Consider the following 17,937-nt stretch of genomic DNA (forward strand, 5'->3'; position numbering starts at 1 on the left):
ACAGGGTCTCAGCTCCTTGCTTGAGCTTCTGTGTATGTGGCCCACAGATAAAAGCTTCTGTGGCCTCCTTATCTAGTGGCTCATGTTGGGGAAGAGGCCTCTCCTTTGCTTCACCCTGTTCACTGTAGGCACATGTGTGATCCCACTGAGAAACTCACATCACACTTGGTCATTCACCAGCTGCTAGCCCAGGGACCCCCAGGGTCAGGCTCCTGGAGGAGCCTGGCTGCCAGAGTGTGACCTGAGCCTGCACTTGGGTGTCCCCCACGAACCCCTATGTGGCCTCCTCAAAGCTGGCCTGCCCGTCCCCACTCAGCTTGGCATCTTCTGTTTCCACAGGAAGAGGAGAGTGGCTGGAAGATGGCACCCAGCGTTTTTCTTTCTTCGATGCAAGAGGGAAATAATGTATACCAAGGTGGGTTTCTGAGACTCTGCCTGGTGGTGAGGGACACCCCAGCACCACTGGAGTGGCCCAGCTAATGCCCTGAACACTGCTGGTGAGGCTAAAAGGAAGAGGAAGAATCCAGCAATCAGCCATGTCAGTGAGCACAACAGAATGACCTGGGTGTGCTTTGGAAGGAAGGAGAAAATGTGGAAATGAGTAGTGAGACTTTTACAGGCACGGACTGTATTTGGGAAAAAAAAAGCACAAACAAAGGGGCAGGCCGAGGGAAAAGGAATGTTCCCATGGCCCCCATTCTTGCAGACTGCTCACCAGCCCCCTAAAAGTGACCTGTGCCCCATGTAACACTAGCCCATGAGCTTCCGCCAAAGGCAGGTCAGTGAGGTGAGTTTTGCTGGCTGCCACCTACATCCATAGCTTCCTCTTCAAGCTACTGGCCAGCACCAAGAAATGGAATGTCTCCACTTTTCTTTAAAAAACCAAAGGTTACCCCCCTTTTCAAGTAGGGCATTAGCATTTTAATCACTGATATTAAGATCCCCCATCCTGAACCCACTTTCTGCATGTGAAACTGCCTCCCCCTTTCCCCCGGCCGGCTGGTCCCTTGTATTTCCCTTTTCATGCTCTTTGAGATGCCCATGAATAGCTGCCTGCATTCAGAATGCCATGAAATTCCTCGTGGGATTGCATAGAATTCCGCACAGGCCTGTCCTAACAAAAATTCAGGTTTCTGTGAAAGGTGGAGCCATTTGAATGCTCTGCAGAGTGGGGGCGCGGGGTGGAGGGGAGCAGATTCTCAGCAAGGACCCCACAGGGCCCATGTGTGTGTATGCACCCTGGACAAGTGCAGAATGAGAATGTCTCATCCTTGCTTCTGCACCATGGAGTCTCAGTCCTTTCTCAGGGACTCCCAGAGACAGGCTGACGGGACACAAGAGAGACCCCCGCTTTCTTGGCCTCAAAGCAACTAGGCTTTGCAAGATCTTGGCCAAGTGGGTGAGTCTTGCTCCTATGGGGTTAGCCCACCCCCAGAGGATGTGCTGCACAACAGATTTACACATATTTGGATCTTTGACTAAATTTCCAAAATGGAGCCAGGCCCCTTGAAAAGCATCTTTTTTTTTAAATAACGTGAAATACAGAGTTTAAAAGTTGTCGATGATTGCATTTCTTACAGTGTTCAACATTCCTACACCAGTGCTCATTTCCCACAAACAATTTCCCCAGTTCCCCTTCCCATCCCCCCACTCCCATCCCCAGCCTACCTTTATGGAAGGCACTTTTATTTCCTCTCTCGCTCTCTCGCTCTCACTCTCCCTAACTCTCTTTCTCTTTCATTCTCTCTCTCACTCTTGTTTTTTCCTTTTGTCACCAGGGTTTGCAATACTATTATTGAAGGTATGTCATGCATTTCACTTTACCTCCTTTCAGCACCAATTTCTTGTCCACTGCAACTCATTATCATGGTGGTCCCTTCTCTTTCTTTTTTTTTTTTTTTTTTTTTTGGTTTTTGGTTTTTGGGCCACACCCTGTGACGCTCAGGGGTTACTCCTGGCTATGCGCTCAGAAGTTGCTCCTGGCTTCTTGGGGGACCATATGGGACGCCGGGGGATCGAACCGCGGTCCGTCCTAGGCTAGCGCAGGCAAGGCAGGCACCTTACCTCCAGCGCCACCGCCCGGCCCCCCCTTCTCTTTCTTAACTGAACTTCCCACCTATCTTTTCTATTATCTTTGGGTATTATACTCATACTATGGGGTTTGTTTGTTTGTTTTTTGATATCTCACAGATGAGTGTGATCATTCTGTCCCTCTCCCTCTGACTCATTTCAATCAGCAAGATACTCTCCATGTCACCCTGGTAGCATCCACACAGAGTTGATAGTAGCTATTGATTTTAAAGATAAGGCCATATGGTGCAAAAGTTTCTGTCCATTCCCTCCTATACTTCGCCACTAACTTTCCCTCTCATAGCTGTCCTTTCCTTCTGGCCTTGGAGTATCTCCAGGATTGGAGCTGATAATCAGCTGGTTTTCAGAGAAGGCTCCAGGAACAACCCTGTCTTTCTCCTCCCCATAAACAGACAAGTGGAAGAATAAAGATGAAGCATGGAACTTCTTCCAGGGCTATGACCCGGACATAATCAAGGAGGAGAAGCGGAAAGAAATTGAGTCCGAGATCAGGCTGCAGGTGAGGACAGCTTGAGGTCATGTGCCACACACTCACACATACTCTCACATACACACTGTTATGTATGCACACATATTAACATACACTCTCAAATATATGCTCATACTTCATGATACCCCTTCAGACACACATACTCAAATATATACACAAACAGACATACACTTCATAATCTCTGTTGTTTGGTTTTTTGGGTTTTTTTTGGTTTTTGGGTCATATCCGACAGTGCTCAGAGGGTCACTCCTAGCTCCATGCTCAAAAATCACCCCCTGGCAGGCTCAGGGGACCATATGGGATGCCAGAATTTGAACCACCGACCTCCTGCATGCAAGGCAAGTGCCTTACCTTGATGCTATCTCTCTGGCCCCGACTCCATACTTTCATGCCTCTATATACATACACTCACTTATATACATATATACACACAATCACACTTTCTTTTTTTGGTTTTTTGGGCCACACCTGTTTGATGCTCAGGGGTTACTCCTGGCTAAGTGCTCAGAAATCACCCCTGGCTTGGGGGAACCATATGGGACGCCGGGGGATCGAACCATGGTCCTTCCTTGGCTAGGGCTTGCAAGGCAGACACCTTACCTCTAACGCCACTTCTCTGGCCCCACACAATCACACTTTCAAACATTCACACACTTGCACACATTCATATCCATTCACACACCGATGCATGTACACTTACACACATACATAACACAGTCACACATACATAAACACGTTCTCATATTCACACTAGCACTCTACATTCTCACATTCATATATGCTCCCACTCCCACTCTCATAATCACTCTTCCCTCACAGTCACACACACATCTCACTTCGCCTGCACAAATAGGTGTCCCCGTTCCCTCTGCTAGGACCCTGCTAGGACAAAACTGGAGTGGCAGGTCCCCTGGAAGCCATCCACCTTCTCTCCTAGGTAGACGAGCTAATGAGACAGGAACTGAAGAACTTAAAGCTTGCTGTGAACAAAGAGAAGGAAGCTCCACGCAGAGAAGGAAGGAAGAAAGGAGGTAAAAATGTGAGTGATGAGGGTGCACTGCTGGGGCACTTGCAAGTGGTGGAAAGGAGTCTGCGAAACTGGGTCTGTGCCCGAGACTGTCTGCCTGTGAGCACAGCCTCTGCTTGGCACTCTCTAGCCACCACAGGATCGGGCTGGGAACTAGGGTTGACTGAGCCCAACAGTCTACTTGTACCATAATTGCAGCCTCCTACCCAAGCTCAGGGGTTGAAGGTGACCATGATGCCATGTCACAAGTGCCCCCCCCAGTCACTGGGCAGCTCTGAGTGGCCATGGGACACCTTGTGAGCTACAAAGTTTCTGTTGCCTCCAGTCTTTGTGGATCATGATGTTCAGACTGACTTACAAGGTGAACTTGACATGCACTTTTATCCTGAGGATAGGCTTCTGGGACCTAGAATTGACCAGAGCTTGGTTGCTGGCTGTGAGAAACAAGTACAGACATCCTTACCACCCTTCATATTGGCCCACATTTGATTGGTCCTAGAGGCTTTCCTGGGGTTCATATCTGGTCATTGACACCTTCACCGGTCCATGTTAGGTCACTAACACTTTTTTTTTTTTGGTTTTTGGGCCACACCTGGCGATGCTCAGGGTTACTCCTGGCTGTCTGCTCAGAACTAGCTCCTGGCAGGCACGGGGGACCATGTGGGACACCGGGATTCGAACCAACCACCTTTGGTCCTGGATCGGCTGCTTGCAAGGCAAACACAGCTGTGCTATCTCTCCGGGCCCAGTAACACTTTCTTGGGATTGATATTTGGTCACTTAACACTTTCATGGGTCCATATCTAATCATTGACACTTTCACGGTTTCATGTCAGGTCATTGGTGCTTTCTTGGGGTCCACATCTGATCACTGACACTTTCACAGGTCCATGTCTTGTCATTGGTGCTTTCTTAGGATCCATGTCTGGTCATTAACACTTTCACTGGTCCATGTCTGATCATTGAACTTTTCATGGGTTCATGTCTTGTCATTGGCGTTTTCTTGGGGTACATATAGGGTCATTGTGCCTTTTGGATCCATGTCTTTGTTTCATTGATGCTTTCTTGGGGTCCATGTCTTATTATTCACTGATCCTTTCTCAGGGGTTCAGCATCTGAGAAAACCATCTGGTGACCACATACACCCATGCTTAGTCTTTCAAACAGTCTGCTGCATTGTCTTTGGATCTGCCAGCCCAGGAACTGCATACTTGGGGTCAGACCCAGCCTGTGCTGCTGCAGGAACAGATCATACCTGATCTCTGAAGGCATGACTCTGACACCCAAGGAGCAGCACCTATTCGTTATACTCTCACCAGGAGATGAAGGCATCTACTAATGCCAACTGGGGACTCCCCTGATGCCTGCCCTGTGTGCAAATGAACAGCACTGGTTTCATTATTGAGCTCGGGGATTATTCCATCATGGTGCTGAGAATCAGGTGCCATGCAGAGAGCACAGTTCTCCATGCTCTCAGCACCGTGGGCACTTGGTTACTTGTCAATGGTGGCTGCCAGCCCACCAGAGCTTCAAGTTCTTCCCTTGTGCTTCCCCAGCCCAAGGTCAAGTGCTCTAAGATAACCAGGTTTGGTCAGACACTGCAATCAGGTGCTAAGGGACCAGTGATGCTTCCACAGACAACCTGGACACAGATCACCACCAGCGCCTGGTAAAGAGTTGTGAGGGCCATATGATGGTCCCCTGGGGACCCCACTGTCTGCTCCCCCTGCCTCCAAGAAGAGTTCCTGGCCAATAGCCACAGCAGTGCCCACGCCACCCTCTGGCCTCCCCCAGCAACTACTGTGTGGGGCTGACCTTACAAGCAGACATTGTGCCTGTTCTGATGTAATGCTCCTTATTTTCATTTTCTAGCAAAAGAAGGGGAAGAAACAGAAAAAGGGGAAGGCCGGGAAGGGTGATCTGACTTCAGACAGGTGAGACCCCACACTGGATTCCAGAAAAGGTGCCTCTTTCTCCACATCCCTCCTCTCACTCTCAGAGGCTGACTTAGCCCCTCTTTTCTGGGAAATTGTTGAGGACAGAGAACCCTGATCCCTGGGAGGTGGAGGAATGCTACAATCTAAGCTCAAGAAGAACCAGAGCTGACACTCCTTCCCATCACCAGGCTATCCCCCAACACGCTCTGTGTGGTGCTCCTGGGCAGAGTACTGAGGTGACTCTCCTGCAGGCAGTGGTGCCTGAACTTTCCTAGAAACCAAAGCCTTGGACCAGAGATATTGTATAAGGCTTAAGGTGCTTTCATAGGCTCCCCTAAGCCCTGCCAGGAGTGATCCCCGAGCACAGAGCCAGTAGAAACTTGGTGGCCCAAGTTCCACCAACACCCCCACAAAAAAAAGAAATAAATAAATAAAAAAGAAATCATTGCCATTCCTCCAAGTGGTTACCACTTTTCTCATTTCTGCTGTCTTGGTGCTGGGACCTAACCCAAGACTCAGGCATGCTGGACACAAGCTCCAGGCAGTGCTGTGACCCTGGGCCACAGCCAGTAATATTGTATGCTCATTGGCTTTTTGATTGAAAGGGCTGCCAGGGGAATCAGTATTGAAAGTAACCAAGAATCTCACTGTAATTCCTTCTAAGTGAGGGCTAGCACCTCTTCCAGCCCCAGAGTTGCCTGTACCTGCCCATCTCCCATGTAGGATGTTCCTGAACCTGTTCCCACACTGAGGTCAAAAGATGTCCCCAGAGAGAAGAGGTAGAAGTGTCCCCAGGGACAGAGGTCAACAGGATACCAGAGTGTACTATTTGCATGGCAATATTGCCTTCTGGAAATGGTCCAGAGAGGGAGTGGGGTGGGAGTGCCAAGTGACGGTGCCCACAGATACCCCCCAGAGAACACCCCACTCTGCAATTTTTATATTTTGGTCTTGAACATCAGTCTACCTGTGCTGGAGGTGTCAACGGGGACACAGGTACATAGTGGCAGATTCCTGGAGAGTCAGGGTATTTGAAGCTCCACCCATGGAGTGAGTACCAGACCTGCAAACCTCACCTCCTAAAAGACCCAATGTCCTTGTGTCTTTGAAATGCCATGTCCCTTATGTCATTAATTCCCAAACCTAGTGTGGACATCTAGGTGGCATCCACATTGGTACCTGAGCCAAGAGCTGTATAGTCCCTGTTGTTCTCATGTCTGCTCACACCTGAAGAGACCCTGAGCTGTGGACAGACTCCAACCAATTCAGTGCATGGACACTGCCCATAAGTCATACCCACTGCAAAATTCCCTCATATCTGAGCCATCAGAAAGGGCTGGCAGCTGCTCTGGGGGCAACAAAGAGTACCCCTACTTCATTCATTTCCGTGTCCCCATTGGAGAACAGAAATTCCCATTCTGCCCTTCCTGCAATATTTTCCCTCTCATGTTAAAGACAAGATGAGGTCTAGAGCCATCAAATCCTGCTATAGCAGAGTTCACATAACCCAGCTTTACAGAGTCATAAAGTGAAAAACAAGATTTATTAGCATCGATGGACCTTAGCTAGGCAGCTGCTCTGAGGCCATGGGCCCTGAGAAAAGGATACAAGAATTCTTTATATAGGAAAATTTGGGGCTCTTGAGCAAAAATTGGACAGAAAGGAAAAGGGCAAGAGAATGGGGTTGTCCACCTACATGCACCTCAACAATACATCAAGGCATGAAAGTATATTGTGATATTCAGAGACACCCCCATTTACTAGGAATCCTATGTTCTCAGTTCCATATAGACATTTACTAACTGCTTTTGTGGCCCCATTTCTGTTCCTGCTCCAACCACCAGATTGGTCTGACCCTTCTGTTCTGGCTATGATTGATGACCTGTTTATCTCTGGCCAGCTCCTAAGATGGGTCACTCAGATTTCCTGCCTCCAGTTATTTGCTTTTTGCTCCTAACTTTCCCACTGTGCTCACAGGATAGTGATTTTAAGATCAGCAATACATCCAGATAAGGCATTCCTTAAGCCAAAAGAATTTTTGTTGCACAAGGAATCCATAGAGAGCAAAACAATGACGCATACTTGCATAGCTCAACCCTATCAAACTACTCCTGTTTCTCTCATCAAGCTAATAAAAACCTGAGGTGGGTATTTGCCTCATAGGCAGTGTTCAACTTAGACATGTTTTCTGCTGAAACAAAAGATTCATTTCACCCACATGCAGGTCTGTATGCTTAGGATTCTTAATAGCTCTTTGTTATGGTAATTATGTGACTTTTTTATACATATCAGGCAAGTTTCTGTGAAACAGGTATCTGAGAAATAAAGATAGTAGAATGCTTAGGATACAAGCTTTGCAGGCATCCAACCCGGATTTACCATATATGACCAGGGTAGTCCCTAGCACCTCAAAATTCTGCAGGCATAGAATTTCAGGACTGGTTAGCCAAGAAGCACCTGGATTGGTCCCAAAGCCTTCTGAGCACCGTTAGAGACTCCCAAAATTAAAATAAAAAAGATGAGTAGGTATCCATATTAAAATAATCCCACTGCTGCTTCCTGATGCAGGCCAGATGCTGTCAACACTTCTGAATTTTCCAGCAGAGGGCGCACCGTTTTCAATATTTTTTCCAAGTTGTTGGATTAACTGGATCTCAATGGTATTTGGCTGGAGGGAGAGTAACGGTTATTCTTGAGTTGCCTTTGATCAGAGTAGCTTGGATCTCAGTGGCAGTGCCATTTAAATAGGTCTATTTGCAAATCTTCCAGCTAAGGAAACACTAGGGTAGGACCCCAAAACAAAGCCTTTCAGTAGAGAGAGCATCTCCAAAGATGCCTGAGCATTTGCACTCAGCCTCCCTACAGCCCCCGCTGGCAAACTTGCTTACCTTCAAAGGAAAGTGCCTTCGTTAAGAGGGAAACTGTCTTCATTTTCCCCTCAATTAGCACAAATTGCCTCTGTGCCACTGAGCTGCCCTGGGCCGTCTTTGAGAAGTGGTTTTGACATCTGTAAACACAAAGAAGGACAAGCTTAACCACCTTCTGAGCAATCCCTCTCAGAGCCTCCAACACAGCCTCTTTCCTAGTCGACTCTGCGCACCGTGCTCTCGGAATATTTATTCCGTTTAAACCATTGTGCCTTTGGGGTGCAAAGGAAACACCGATTCCACAAAGGATCAATGTTCTGTTGTGGGAGCATGAGAGAGACGTGGAGAGGCGTGAGAGTCTTATTGTGAGGGGAAGCTCCATTGATTTTCCCCAATGTAGAAATGCTTCTAAAGTCCTTTTATTGGATACATGGTTAATTATTATTTATTAAAGAAATCCTATGCCTAAATGAGCTTGGGGAAGCTGTGGTGGGTGGGGACCCCCCCCCCAGGGATGGTGAGTTGTGGCTCCGCAGACAAATGGCTGTTTGTATATTCTATTTATTCCAGGCCCATTGAATCACTATTCAGAGAGATGGTAGAAGAAGGGCTGTTGATCCAGTCTTTGAAGGTCAACCTCTCGGATTATATCGGTAAAGTGCTCAGAGAGCCTCACAAGGATGGGGTGCCCATGTTCATCATAGGTGTCGTGTGTATATTAGTGTGTATGTATATGTCCCCAATCTGGCCCCTAATGGCACACAACCACTGTTGCCAATGGGTTCCACTCAACCTCAGGAGGCAGCCGAGTTGCTTTCCATTCAGCAGGCCAGGATCTTGATATGTAACCCCAACAGAGATTGTGCAGAAAATCTTCAACCTTCACAGTTGAATACAATTTCTGGGTGGGGTGAGAGTTGAGGGGCAGTTTCTGAGACCCAAACAGCATGGTCTTGGCATGGGTAGGGGGCATGTCAGGGGGACTCCTCATAAGAGATAGCAGTGTAAAACTAAAAATATTCACCCATATGAATTGAAGTAATGGAAAAATTTAAGGTAAAGCCCATATCCTAAAAGCTAAAGAATAAAGAATAAATCAACATCACAGGGAGGCATGTGCCCATGAGTAAATGGAACTGGAATATAATTAGCTAATTACACAAAAGTCGCTCCAATATACAGAGAAAAATCTTAGACCATATCAGAGAATTGCATAAAATTAAGGAAAAATAATTCAGAAATGAGTTGGCAAGACTCCCCCCAAAATATTAGAAATTACCGGAAAGCCATAACTAAATTATAATTAATAGGCTCGATAGATAATTCTTTTAGAGAAATGAAATGTGAACAGCCTAAAAAAAAAATAGAGGCAGAAATAAGATTAAGAGATTCAAAAGATTCCAAAGAAAGGAAGTGATATTGAAGAGACAAAAGAATTCAGCAGACATCACAAACAATTAACTAAATTAGAAAATCAGGAACAAAGTAATGCTAAGAACCCTCACTCATGAAAAAGCACCTAACACAGGACATACACCTAACACAAGACACACAATACAGGGCTACACTGTATATCTGAAAATGCCCACTCCTGCTGGCCACCCCAAGACAGCTACTGGCCTTTAGAAATCTGAACAGAGATCATAATCTAACTTCAATGGAGAGAAAAAATAATGCTTTACAACATTTTTAAACCCAAAGGAGACAGGTAACAAGGAGAAGCTGTTCAAGGAACAGAAGAAAGCAACAAGGTTGTTAGGTAGTCATATTTTTTATTTTTTCCCTTTCATTTAAACACAGTGGTTGCAAAGTTGTTCATGATTGAATTTCAGTCTTATGATGTATACCACTCTTCAACCATTAACATGTCTTGCAAACAATGTCCTCAGTTTTTCTCCCACCCTCCCCCACCTGCCTCTGGAATAAGCATTTTACTACTCTCTTTTCCTCTCTCTCTCTCTCATTCTCTCTCTTCCCCTTTTCTCTTTTAGATGCTGTAGTTTGCACTATTATTAATGAAGAAGTACCATGCATATCATTTTATCTCTACTCAGCATCCAATTTTTGTCCAGAATATCAGTTCCAACTATCATTGTTCCTTCTGTACCCTAACTGCACTGCTCCACTATGGTAAGCTTTCTACTATGAACTGATCCTCCCAGCCCTTGTCTCTGGATATTATTATCATACTATCTTTTTTCTTATATCACAGATGAGATTATTCTATGTCTATCCTTCTCCTTCTGACTCATTTCACGCAGCATAATACTCTCCATATCCATCCATGTATAAGCAAATTTCATGTGTTCATTTTTTCTAACAGCTGAATTGTATTCTAGTGTGTAGATATACCACAGTTACTTTAGCCACTCATTTGTTGTCGGGCAAGAAGGCTGTTTCCAGATTCTGGCTATTGTAAATAGTGCTTCAATAAACATAAGAGTGCAGAGGACTTTTTTATATAGTATTTTGGGTTCCTATGGTATATCCCTAGGAGTGGATCAAATGGAAAAGTCTGAATTAGTTGTCATTCCCATCAGCAGTGCATGATGTTCTTTGCGATGTGTGCCAGTTTCTTTCATGTAAGATGATACCTCACTGTTGTTTCTATTTATATCTCCATGATTATCAGTGATGTGGAGCATTTTTTCATGTGTCTTTGGCCATCTGTATTTCTTTTTTAAGGAAATATCTATTCATTTCTTCTCCCCATTTTTGCATGGATTTAGATGTTTTTTCTTGCTGAATTCTACCAGTGCCTTGTATATCTTAGATATTAACCTTTTGTCAGATGGGTATTGGCTGAATAGCTTCTCCCATTCTGTCTGTAATCTTTTTATCCTTTTCACTGTTTTCTTTGAGGTGGAGAAGCTTTTTAGTTTAATATAGTCCAATTTTTTAATCTTTGCTTCCACTTGTTTAGCCAGTGGTGTTTCACTCTTGAAAAAGCCATTAGCTTCAATGTCATAGTGTTCTATCTTCATTTTTCTCTGTGTACCTTATGGTTTCAGATCTGATATCAAGGTCTTTAATCCATTTTTATTTGACCTTTGTGCATGGTGTTAAATAGAGGTCTAAGTTTACTTTTTAGTTAGGAAAACTAATCAGTTTCCCTAACACCACTTGTTAAAGATTTCCTTGCTCCATTTTGTATTTCTTGCCCCTTTATCAAAGATTAATTATTATATGTCTACAGGTCTATCTCAGAATATTCAAGTCTATTTCATTGATCTGAGGGTTTGTTTTTATTTTAAGTACTATGCTGTTTTAATAACTACTTCCTTATAGTATAGTTTAAAGTTGGGTAAAGTGATTCCTCCCATTTATTTTTCCCAAGGATTGCTTTAGCTGTTTGTAAATATTAAATTTAGGAGCATTTGATCCACTTCTTTAAAAAATGTCATGTGTATTCTTATTGGATAGTTCATATGTTGTTTCAAGTCTCCAGCCCGCAAATTTATAAGATCTCAGGTTGTTTCTCTAGTTGTCCCTCTAAAGATCTCCTAGAAATGATCTATAAACAAAAATTACTAGAGAGCCCCGGGCACCAAGACAGATGTGGAAGATAAGTGTGGAGCCCCTGACATGAGATTACTTCCAAAGTTGAGGCTGAATGAGATCTCTAATGGAGTTACTGGTCTTGTTATGCTTTGATAGTGAAAACAGCTCCACCACCAAATATGGGGGTAGAAAGAATCAGCTCACACAGACTTCCAGCCGCCTCCAGTTCATAATCCTGACATTTACTATTGGTTTAGTTTTTATAAGGTTATGTAAGGGTGAGTGTGCAGGGTGTTCTTGTGTACTGCAGGATAAAGAGGATGGGATATTAAGGGATTTACCATTGTCCCTGGCATTGACTATTGGCTCTGTGCTATAAGGCTATGTGAGGATATGGGAGTGAGCTTGCAGGATACTCTAATGGAATACAGGATAAAGATGGGATAGATGGTCATGGAAGGAGTTAAGTGAGGGTGTGTCATCCTGAATTTGAACTAGAAGTATTAGTTTTAGTGTACTGAGTTTCAGTAGTATTCTTCTACACATGTACACATGTACACACAAGCTTACACACAGGTTTCATAAGCACTTTATTGGAGCATGCACTCCTTTGGGGTACAACTGTATCCCATCCTTCCCTCTTTAGTTCTCACCTCTCATCAGCCTCAAACCCTGTGTAAGGAAAACCCCACAGGGCACCTCAACCAGGACTGTAAGGATGCAGATGACATGCCAGTGCTGGGCAGTTGTTTGAATAGCAGCTCCACAAACCTATGCCTACTTCTAGAATAGGCCACCAAGCTTGTAGTGACCCTTCTAGGGTCCAACAGGGCCAGTGTCCCCAGAAAGTCACCCTCTGCCAGAATGCATATTCTTCATGCTCAGAGGGGTATGTTAGTCTGCTGATAGGAGAGGGAGGGATATGACTGGGGGTGGGTCCCTGAACACCCTTCCCAAGCTCTCTGAGCTAACTATCTCTTCTCTGTCCTCTGATGTGAGTCACTTGTTATGCATTGATGGATGGTAACACAGCTGATCTGTACATGTCCTCCTGCCCTTAATCCAGGTCCCCATCAAGGGGGAACCCACATGCCCCAGAGTGACCACTTCCCCACACATCAGAACCCTGGGCTCAGGCCCAGTCCCTTAGCATTGCCAGGACCCAATAGTATTTAGTATTATATATAATATATATACATATATTAGTGTTATATATATATATTAGTATTGTGCCCTCATGAATGCAGTTGTGGGAATCCCCATGGGTGAGGCCAAGAGGGTTAGAAATTTGGGGAGAGGTGTCTGATTGCTCCAGGACCCAGCTCTTACTAACCCCATCTTTGCTGATTCCCAGGCTCTAACACTTACCCCCTTGCTCAGACTTGGGGTGTCTTCTGCTTCAGGAAACTTAGAAAACAAGTTTTCTCAGTCTTGAGATCTCAGCCTTTGACCCCAGGGTGCTGTCGAGATGTCACATGATTGTAGGAGTATCTGTTTAGGGAGGGGCTCAGTAAGTGCCCAAGAATTCTGCAGAGCAAGCCAAGGACCACGCAGCTCATACCCTGCCCTCTCCACTCTATTGGCAAACAAGCCTTTGGAATATGGTGGAAGTACCTTCTGCTTCGTAGACCAGCCTCCTGGTGGATAGGTGTGAGAAATTGGCCCCATTTTTACTTAATACATAAGTGATTGTGATCTGGATGAATGCTTTGGGTTTTTTTCCCTTTATCCCACAACTTCACATCTTTAGGGGGAGCCTCTTCCTTGTTACCACTCTGCTGCATCCTGATCCTCAACCTCCAAGAAAATTGGGGCATCGGATTGACTTCTTTGACATTTTCTGGTCATGAAATCATCTGTGAAATCCTTTCCTCTTTGACAGAAGACCTGGTCTCTGCAGGAACCCCCAATACCTGTTAAGTCATCAGGATGGGCTAATAGCTCCTGCACTGGTGAATGCCAGAGCCCCTAAGATATACAAGTGAATCTTTCACCTCGGAAGTGGGATGCTGTGTCTATGGCCCCCGCAGGACCATCACCCTCTTACCCAGTCTTATAAAAAATAGGGAAAAAAAGCAAGATTTAAATAAAAATTCATTGTGTTCCAGGAAACACAGTAGTTCTGGAAATGAGTTTGTGTTTACATGGACAGGAAAATCAGGGTGATTTTCATGTCGCCTCTCTAAAGTCATGCTCTCAGTGCTCCCACTCTCCCTGTAGCAGCTTAAGGGCACTGACCACCCTCACCGGGAGATACCACACAATCTCTCATGTTGTCTGCCATGCCCACTGTCCTTGCCAAGGACTCCTCTGCTCCCATAAGGCTTTGAGACACTGCCCAACAACAAAATCCTCCCCTGGATTTCAGCAGAGACTTTCTTAGCCCTCCAAGAAAAAGCCTTGTCTGTTCCTAGCATTTTACAGGCACTTAAATCTGATTTTCAGTATTTCTACTGGCTTGTAAATGGGTTTGCTGAGAGACAGACTGTCCCCCACTCTGCAGATTGTCCTTATTATAAAAGGAGCGAAAATGAGGGGGCACTGAGCTTCACTCACTGATCTTTCCCGACAAAGTCAGGTTCCAGTCCAGAATCGTGCACGTGTGTGCCAAGCCCGCGTTCATGACAAATGGAGACGCCAAACTAATTTTCTTGGTGACCTTATCTAAATTAGTTGGAAAATAATACCTCAGATTTATGACTTGCTGCAATTAAGCCTTTTGATGCCTTCTAATTAAACCTGTGGAGATTTATTTCTGCATTATTCCTCTGCTAATCCTTAAAAATGATCAAATGAAAATGAATATTGTCCTCAAAAAAGAGATGTTTCTATTTATCCTAAATTAGATGCCCCACCGTTTCCTTTCAAACAATAGCACTGGGCCTCAGATTTATACAGCCCCCATGCAAATTTCACATAGCACCCCCAAAAGAATCTATTTCAGAAGCTGGTGTGGAGGCTGGACATTCCCTCTGGGAGACAAAGCCAGGAATGCCTATGGCTTTTCCGTCTTTTCTGCGGGCCCGCATTTTAGAACTTGGTACTGTTTCACAGCCCTGCCCGAAAGGTTCACTCTATAACATGGGGCGCCTGGGAGTGCTGCTGGCCTGGGGTCTGTGGGTCAAAGCTTCAGGACCTGCTTGTTTTCTCCCAGCCATTCTCCAAGCAAAGTGAAAGTGATTTTTCTCCCTGATTCCCCTTTCTGTGGTGGCATTAGCTGGAGGTGTGGGGTTTATGTTAGGGTTCATTTCCTGAGTGAAGAGGGAGGGGACCCCACTGTCTCCTTCTTTCCGCAGGGGAGTACTGCTATCTGGGCACCACGCTTCGCCAGGTGGCCATCGAGCCCATGCCTTCCCTGCTGGATGTGAAACAGCTCATCACCTTGTACGGGATCCTGCCGCTAGGTGATTGTTCAACCCCCAGGTCTCTGGAGTGGGGAGGGGAATTAGGGGAATGCTGGGGGACATGGTGTGGTCAAGCAACACAGTCTGTGGCCTGGGGAACAACTTGTGATCTGGGGAAATGGTTTATGGTCTAGGGGACACGGTCTGTGGTCTCAGGGACACTTGCAGTCTTAGGTGCACAGGGCTGATTCCTGGCTCTCTGTTCAGGGAACACTCCTGGTTGGGTTCAGAGGACCATATTGGATGCCAGAGATCCAACCCAGGTTGGCCCTACCCACTATTATGGCTCTGGCCCCAAAGTTTGTTTCTTTGGATCTTCATCCTCTCCTTACTTGAATTCTCCTTTCACCTTACACACATTCCTTCAAGCCTGTGGAGACACCCCTAGGTGGAGCTCATTTCCTCTCTGAACTGTCTGTGGACAGGGGGTATGAGCCCCCATTTTAGGGCATCTTCTGCAGGCCACAAATTCCCCACAGTAAGTTCTAGACCTTCTCACATCAGGGCCCAGCCATAGCACCCAGAAGAGCAGCACTGAAGAGTGATAGGGGGTGGCAGTGGGGGAGACCCCTTCCTGGGGAGCTGGTTCCCCACCCTCAGCAGTTACTACTTGTAGTACACACCACAGGAGGGAGACAGGTCTGATGTTCTCCCCCTCCCCACAGTTCAGCTCCTGATCATTGATTCCAGGGACAATGGTGGAGAGGAAGACAGAGGGCCTAAGACATAGGACAGGGTGTTGTGATAGCACTTGTTGTGCATGTAATCAACCGAGTTCAGGTTTAGGTCTTCCCTAAACCTACCAAGAATGACGAGGAAAGAAGAAAGGGAGGGAGGAAAAGAGGGAGGAGGGGGAAGGGATGGAATGGAGAAAAGGAAAGAGGAGGGGATGGGATGGAAGGAAGGAAGATAGAGAGAGGAGGGAAAGAAGGGAGGCATGTAGGGTGGATGAAGGATAAGGAAAGGAGGGAAGAAAGGAGAGAAGGTAGGGAGGGGAGGAAGGGAAAGGGGAGGCCTCCAATGTGCTCAAGGCCTGTGCTGCACTGTAAATGACTGACCCCCCTCACTTTGTCACTGTGTTGATGGGCTACTGTGGGGTTAGAAAAAAGACAGAAGAATTTGGGTCCGAGGCCGGAGAGATAGCATGAAGGTAAGGCATTTGCCTTGCATGCAGAAGGATGGTGATTCGAATTCCGGCATCCCATATGGTCCCCCCAAGCCTGCCATTTCTGAGCATAGAGCCAGGAGTAACTCCTGAGCTCTGAGCACTGCCGGGTGTGACCCAAAATCCAAAATAAAGTAAAAGAAGAAGAAGAATTTGGGTCCAAATAGGAGTCTTCCCGCTATCCTAAGTTCTCCTCCGCTGCCACCTGTCCACCCTCTTCCAATCATCAAAGGCTTAGGGCTAAGCAGAAACTCTCATCCTCTACACCCCAAAATCCTTCCCCAGGAGTGTTCTTCACGAATGATGCAGGGCATATTGGAGTGAGGAGGGAAGAAGCAGGCACTGGTGCCAGGACACCTCCATCTACTAGATCCTCCCCCTCTCTCCACTTGAGTCTCCATCCTCTACTTGAGTCTTCCTCCTTCATCCACCAAAGTCCTTGGCTCCATTTATCTGAGTATTCTCCCTTCATTCACTCAATCCTCCCTTTTTGTCAACCTGAGTCCTCCTTTACCCACCCAAGTACTCCCCCTCAATCCACCCAGTCCTACTCCTCTGTCCACTAGAGTCCCTTTCCCTCCATCAACTTGAGTCTTTCCCTTTTGTCCACCTGAGTCTTTCCCCTCCATGCATTCTATTCCTCCTTCTCTTCCCACCTATCCCCCACATCCACTCAAGTCCTCCCCCTCTGTCTACTCAAGTTCTTCCCCTTCTATCCACCCAAATCCTCCTGCTCAGACAGAAGATGAGTCCCAGGTTCCAAGACCCCAGGCCCAGGCCTCTGTCACAGAGCCTAGGGGTGACTTCATGGCTCCCAGCCCCAGCACTGAGATCCTCCACTGCCTTTTCTAGGGTCTGCCACGGTGCATGAGAAAGCACCATTGGTGAAGTCCCTGCTGCTAGCAGGCCCCTCTGGGGTGGGGAAGAAAATGCTCGTCCATGCCATCTGCACGGAGACTGGAGCCAACCTCTTCAACTTGTCTCCCACCAACATTGCAGGGAAGTACCCTGGAAAAGCGGGCCTCCAGATGATGCTGCACTTGGTCTTCAAGGTACTCAGTGCATCTCTCGACTCCCAGTTCTTCTCTCTTCCAAATCATACTTTTTGGTCCTGCTGAGGTTAGTGCCATTCACAGGCATTTGAAAACAATTTTCCTGGTCTGTTGGGTGAGAATCAGCCTCTTTCCTTACATAAACATCCCATTGTGCCTCTATCCAGAAATCTGCACTGACATGCTAACACCTGGCTCTGAGAGCTAGAACCATGTTTGCTGTTCGCAGTCCAATCCCTTTGGTGGTGGGTCAGACATTAGCATTGTGGCTGCTCTGGCTTTAGTTGCTTTAGTTGCCAAGATCTGGTGCCTCCTTCACATCAGTTGCATCTCCATATACTGGGGGAGTGCTGCAGAAACCATGCCTGCCAACCATGGCCAAAGGATACGGTGTCCTGCAAAA

General features: G+C 46.3%; 1 protein-coding gene across 1 annotated transcript in view; it reads left to right on the forward strand.

Moving 5' to 3' along the window:
* Window positions 1-17,937, forward strand: part of IQCA1 (IQ motif containing with AAA domain 1) — a gene marked incomplete at its 5' end in the record, with an annotated part of 105,394 nt that overhangs the window by 63,433 nt on the left and 24,024 nt on the right. The window contains 7 exons of the mRNA XM_049773654.1: window positions 340-415; window positions 2,484-2,590; window positions 3,519-3,620; window positions 5,481-5,542; window positions 8,983-9,065; window positions 15,210-15,317; window positions 17,335-17,534. Of these exons, the coding sequence (XP_049629611.1) occupies window positions 340-415; window positions 2,484-2,590; window positions 3,519-3,620; window positions 5,481-5,542; window positions 8,983-9,065; window positions 15,210-15,317; window positions 17,335-17,534 (738 nt within the window). The remainder of the gene's footprint in view (window positions 1-339; window positions 416-2,483; window positions 2,591-3,518; window positions 3,621-5,480; window positions 5,543-8,982; window positions 9,066-15,209; window positions 15,318-17,334; window positions 17,535-17,937) is intronic.

This window comes from Suncus etruscus, chromosome 5 (assembly GCF_024139225.1).
Source record: "Suncus etruscus isolate mSunEtr1 chromosome 5, mSunEtr1.pri.cur, whole genome shotgun sequence".
Taxonomy (NCBI): Eukaryota; Metazoa; Chordata; class Mammalia; order Eulipotyphla; family Soricidae; genus Suncus; species Suncus etruscus.